This window comes from Nicotiana tomentosiformis, chromosome 6, assembly GCF_000390325.3.
Source record: "Nicotiana tomentosiformis chromosome 6, ASM39032v3, whole genome shotgun sequence".
Lineage (NCBI taxonomy): Eukaryota > Viridiplantae > Streptophyta > Magnoliopsida > Solanales > Solanaceae > Nicotiana > Nicotiana tomentosiformis.
Window position 1 is genome coordinate 49,474,231 of NC_090817.1, and position 6,000 is coordinate 49,480,230.

Genomic DNA, 6,000 nt, shown 5'->3' on the forward strand with positions numbered 1-6,000 from the left:
CATTTTGGGACATGTTGGTATATTTGGTTAAGGTCCCGAGGGCCTCGGGTGGATTCGGATGGTTAACGGATTTATTTTTGGACTTAAGAAATGCTGAAGTTTGGCAGCCGCTGATGTGATCGCTTCTGCAATGCCTAGGTCGCAGAAGTGACGTCGCAGAAGCGAGGTCGAGCTCGCAGAAGAGAAATTTGAAGGGACTAGTAGTGGCCGTAGGTGCGAAGATTTCCCGCATCTGAGGTGACCGCAGAATCGGCCTAGTAGTCGCAAAAGCAGTAGGGAGTGAGGCAGGCTGGAGGCGCAGGTGCGAGGTTTATGTCGCACCTGCGGGACCGCATAAGCGGATCCTTGGTCGCAGGTGCGACTCCGCAGAAGCGGAGTCTTGTCCGCAGATACGAAGGCAGGGGCTGAAGGGTGACTGCAGAAGCGGTATTTTGGCCGCACCTGCGGAACCGCAGAAGCGGTCAAGTAGCCGCAGGTGCGAGAGGTCGCTGGGCAGTGTGTTCTTTTAATAGCGGGATTTGGCCCATTTTCTTTTATTTTTCACTTGGTTGGGGCGATTTTGGAGAGCTTCAAGAGGAGATTTTCATCAAGCAACACAAGATAAGTGATTCCCACCTATTTCTTGAAAGAAAAAAGTAAAGATCTCTTGGTAATCCAGATATATGTTGATGATATAATCTTTAGAGCAACTACTGATAAGTTAAGTAAAGAATTTGCTAAACTAATGAGGAGTGAATTTGAAATGAGCATGATGGGTGAGCTTAATTTCTTTTTAGGCTTACAAATTAAACAAAATTCAAATGGAACTATGATCCATCAGCAGAAGTATGTAAAAGAGTTGCTTAAAAGGTTTAAAATGGAAGATTCCAAAGAAATTGACACTCCTATTGCAACAGCTACAAAGTTGGATATAGATGAAAATTCATACGATTTATTTAAAGGAAAATTTTGATTTCAATTACTAAAATAAGTAAGTGAGTTGATATATCACTGTTCGATTGCCTAGCGGCGATGTTAGGTGTCATCACAACCTTTAGCGGATTTTGGGTTGTGACAATTTCATAACATTAAGAGCAATTATCCGTAACAGGAAATTTGGCATTTATGTTCACCGTTACATCTGCATCAATGTCCCTCATAATTGATATTAAAGAAGGGCACGGTCCAAGTACCTCCTTCATAGCTATAAATAGTGAGCTCAGTTATCATTGTAAAGGATACGAATTTTCTCGCAAGACACTACATTCTATACAAATCTCAATACAATCTTGTCTTCTTATTCTTTTAATTTCGTTGTTGTTGTTCCCGGAAATCTTGTTCCCTGAACTATTATTTCTGTTGTTTCGTCTATATCCTAAGGCTAAATTTTGCATAATTCTTTGATTATTTTATTATTTCAGGATCAAATTAATTTACTTGTTTAGAAATTACGTATAAATTCAACTGTACCGTTTCAGAGGTAAACAAGAAGCGAACAAAAAGTGTAGGCAAAAATGCGAGCCATTTATGACATGGTTACCGTACATATCATAACACGGAGATGATGTGGGCCATGACGTGTGGATTATACATTTCATCTTTCCTTAATCATGGAGGAATTACATATGTGCAGGGTATTATTTAGAGACAAGTTGCTAAAGTCAAATACACTCCGAACCACGCTACCTGCTACCTTCGCACTATATAAACGAACATTACCTAATTACCCTTTAAACAAGCTTTGGATCAAAACATTATTCCTACCCATCATCTTAAAACTTTTAAACCGTCTATTCATTTGTAACTTTCTACATTCTTGTTATTAACAGATCTTGCTAGCTAACAATGACGATAAAATTAAAATTGTATAACTGGCAACTCACATGTTGATGTTGTACTCAACTGATGCATTTCTTGCGTTCTTTATGGATCTTATAAATTGAGATAGTTCATTTAAATCCCATGATCCTTCCGCTTCTATTTTGTCCTTTTTTCGTCTTTTTAATATAACGAGCACATGTACATCCCTGGAATTCATTCATCGTCCATATCCGTAGCATTTAAGTCACTTTCTAAATCTGCATCCGAACTAGCGCAAAACCAAATTATCTATTGTCATGTGGACAAAAAGTAAATTATATATCGACACCATATGAATAACTATAAATAGACAAATGCACAATCTTTATTTTCATTGTAACGACCTCTAAAAGCCAATCAACATGGCCAACTTCAAAACTATGACATGTACCGGTGTTTCTTTGTTGCTCTTCTTGTGTTTAATACCTTCTTGTTTAGCCTACAATGTGGTTAGTTTTGGGGCTAGGGGAGATGGGAGGACAGACTCAACCTCCGCATTTCTTCGCGCTTGGTCTGCTGCCTGCCACTCTACTAGCCAGGCCAACGTGTACATTCCACGGGGAACCTATTTGGTAAGAACGTTGAATTTAAACGGCCCTTGTCGGAGAAGAATTGAGTTCCGAATTGACGGTACTCTCATTGCTCCGGCCAATTATCACGCAATTGGTCATTCTGAGTTCTGGATTATGTTTTATAAGGTAAGTGGGCTTTCAGTGTATGGAGGAACTATGAACGCCAAGGGTCATGGTTATTGGTCGTGCCGAAAGGGTGGAAAGTCTTGCCCACAAGGAGCTAGGGTACGTATACTTTCTTTATTCCAATTTATATCTGTCACTTCTTAGTTTTTTCTTAATCTTAAATGTATCTATCCTGTAGAAACAAAATCTCAGATATTTCAACATTTGTCGAAGCTACTTCTCCATGAAGTGAATTATGGCTCACCTTCATTTCTTTAAGCATCAAATTCCATAGAAAATTAAGTTTCATCTTGAATTTTGGACTGTCTATGAGCCCGTTTGGATTGGCTTAAGAAAAGTGGTTTTTCAGTAGAAATAATTTTTTAGCCAAAAAACAATAAGTTGGGGTTGCCCTACTTATTGCTTTTAGCTTGTTTTAAGCAGTTTTAAACTTATTTTAAGCACTTTTTGACTTTGCCAAACACTGAAAAAACCTAAGAGCTTAAAAGCTAATTTGACCAGCTTAAAAGCCAATCCAACCACTCTCTATATCACAACACAATAAATACTGGAGGTTTGCCATAATAATAACTAATAAGTACACGATAAAACGAGGATAAAATTAATGTCGTGACAAGGGAAGGTAGTAGTATTATTTTTCTACAAAAAAGAGATTACCTGTCTGAGGAATCTCTAACAGTGATGATTTAAAATGTCTATGTATTTGCAGTCAATACAATTTATGTGGTGTAACAATGTAGTGTTGAGGGGCTTAACATCACTCCACAGTCAAAGAGTACATGTGGGGATAGGTTACAGCAGCAATGTGAGAATTGAGAATGTGAAGATAATAGCCCCAAGTGGAAGCCCAAATACTGATGGCATTCATGTACAAAACTCAAGAGGGGTTACCATTTACGGCAGCATCATCCAGACTGGAGATGACTGCATTTCCGTTGGCCCTGGCTCCATGAACTTGTGGATTGAAAAAATTGGATGTGGACCTGGACATGGCATCAGGTAAATGCTTACTTTCAAAAATCTTTGTTTTTTTTTTTATTGTTAATCCATTTTTAAGTAGTATATATAAGGATGTAACTCATAAAGGAAATTTAAATCTCTTAAATCATGATTCTTTACTCTATAGATGTACAAAATTAAAGATGTTACTAGGTGTGGTCCCTGAAAAATATACCATATACAATTTATCCTGAATCTGCCAGTTTGAGTTATATGATTCTGATTGCAAAATTTTATTAATTATGTGATTAACTCATCTAAAACATTAAATTGTTAAATCAGAGACACATCTATTTATTTATTTATTTAATAAAAAATATTTAAATTTACTCTTTAAGCATTTGATTTATCTTACCTTCGCCCTCTGTTCATCTTTCGATCCTGAAAACCTCACCCCATCAATTTTGTCCCGTATTGGACCCTTCCTCTGACTGCTGTCGAGTTTGACTATGACATTTGCGACGGTAGAGCCACGTAGACAAACAAAAGATCCAAATTTTCCCCTAAACTTATAATTTGGTATATGTATATCCTCTGGAATAATCTGAAGCAAGTCCCTCAACAATTAAAAATGTCCAAGTATACCACCTATGTGGCTTGACCATTTTTTCTACAGTGAAAAACTGTCATTGGAAGAGGCATATTTGACACGAGAGATAATGGTGGGGGCTCCAATGAGCCGAAAGTTAAAGGAAATACTTATATAAGATAAATCACAAACGTTAGAGAGATATAATTGAATTGTTTCCCTACATTTAATTAAGCTTACACACATCTCTTTTGGCCTGAATTTTTTATTGGACAAGCACGTGATGATGAGATTTGAGGACAGGACATTTGCCCTGATGTACTGGTATCATATTAAAGTATGCTATCATGTCATGTAAAATTTTAAGTTTTTAGGAGAAGATACATTTGTTTATTGATATTAAATTTAAAACATATTCTAATATTTCAATTATTTTGTAGTCCGACTATCACGATTTCTGGCTCAAATATGACGTGTTTGTGATAGTCTAATTATGAAATTTGTTTATGCCAAATATTATATCATGTTGATTGTTTGTTTCACATTTGCAGCATAGGAAGTTTGGGGAGTAGTTACAACGAAGCTGGAGTTGCGAATATAACAGTAACAAATTCGGTTTTCACGAAGACACAGAATGGCGTTAGAGTAAAGTCCTGGGCAAGACCAAGTGGTGGCTATGCTAAAAATCTCATGTTCTCAAATCTTATTATGAAGAATGTTGGGTACCCCATAATCATTGACCAAAACTATTGTCCCGATAATAGTTGCCCTCATCAGGTATATCATTAACTCATCTCCAACAAATTGTAACTTATGAAATGATCAATCTGCGTAAAAACACAAGCACAACAAATGTAAAAATTACAAAAGATAAATTATCTATCTGATTTAGAGTTACTGTTTATTAAATGAAGAATTCAGGAGTAAAGGTGAGTCAAGTAACATACAAGAATGTGAAAGGGACATCATCCACACAGGCAGCCATGAAATTTGATTGCAGCTACACAAATCCATGCACTGGAATCAGACTGCAAGACATAAAGCTTACTCACAATGATCGCTTAAGAAGGCCTGCAATATCCTACTGTAGAAATGCAAGTGGAAGACGTGGTGGCACAGTCACTCCCAGGAGTTGCTTCTAAAACAATACAGAAAAAAAAAATTCCTTGTATATACTTTTATTTCAAGTTCAGAGTGCAAACCCAACCCATTCCCACCCCACCGCGCCCAAGAAAAGAAAAAAGCACTTTTCTTCTCTGCGTCTACTGTTCTTAAATAAGTTGTCCGTTGTCGTGGTTGATAGTTGATCTACAATATAGGTGTTTGTTTGTGGTAAATCAGTTCTCAAAGTGTAAGTTGTCTCCTTCTGGACTGCAGTATATTTTAGAAGTAGTCGCTGGTGTAGTTTCTTTGCTCTGTCGAACGACATTTATTTATTATATATATATATATATATATATATATATATATATATATATATATATATATATATATATATATATATATATACTATATTAAAAGCACGAAGGCCCTTAGTAAATATCGTTCGCCTATTTTACCCTTATAAAATAGAGTTCTTATTAGACAAAATAGTCATTTAGTTATACATACATACATACATATATATATATATATATATATATATATATATATATATATATATATATATATATATATATATATATATATTTATTAAAAGCACGAAAGCTCTTAGTAAATATCGTTCGTCTTTTTTACCCTTACAAAATAGAGTTCTTATTAGACAAAATAGTCATTTAGTTATTTTTCTAATATTTAAGACTTTGAATTCAACTAAAAAATTTACTTATTAAATCTTTCCTTCTTTGAACCATATAGAAAATCCTAATATTTAGGGTTTCTAAATCAATTAAAACCTAACATTACATAAATTATTTCCTTATTTGAACATGTAAA

The 6,000-nt window shown here is 35.4% G+C and overlaps 1 protein-coding gene across 1 annotated transcript; it reads left to right on the forward strand.

Moving 5' to 3' along the window:
• Window positions 1-2,156: 2,156 nt before the first annotated feature.
• Window positions 2,157-5,457, forward strand: LOC104089628 (polygalacturonase-like). Its single transcript, XM_009594575.4, has 4 exons — window positions 2,157-2,636; window positions 3,247-3,536; window positions 4,617-4,842; window positions 4,980-5,457. Exons 1-4 carry the CDS (start codon window positions 2,202-2,204, stop codon window positions 5,205-5,207), a joined length of 1,179 nt encoding a protein of 392 aa, XP_009592870.1. The 5' UTR covers window positions 2,157-2,201; the 3' UTR covers window positions 5,208-5,457.
• Window positions 5,458-6,000: the final 543 nt, after the last annotated feature.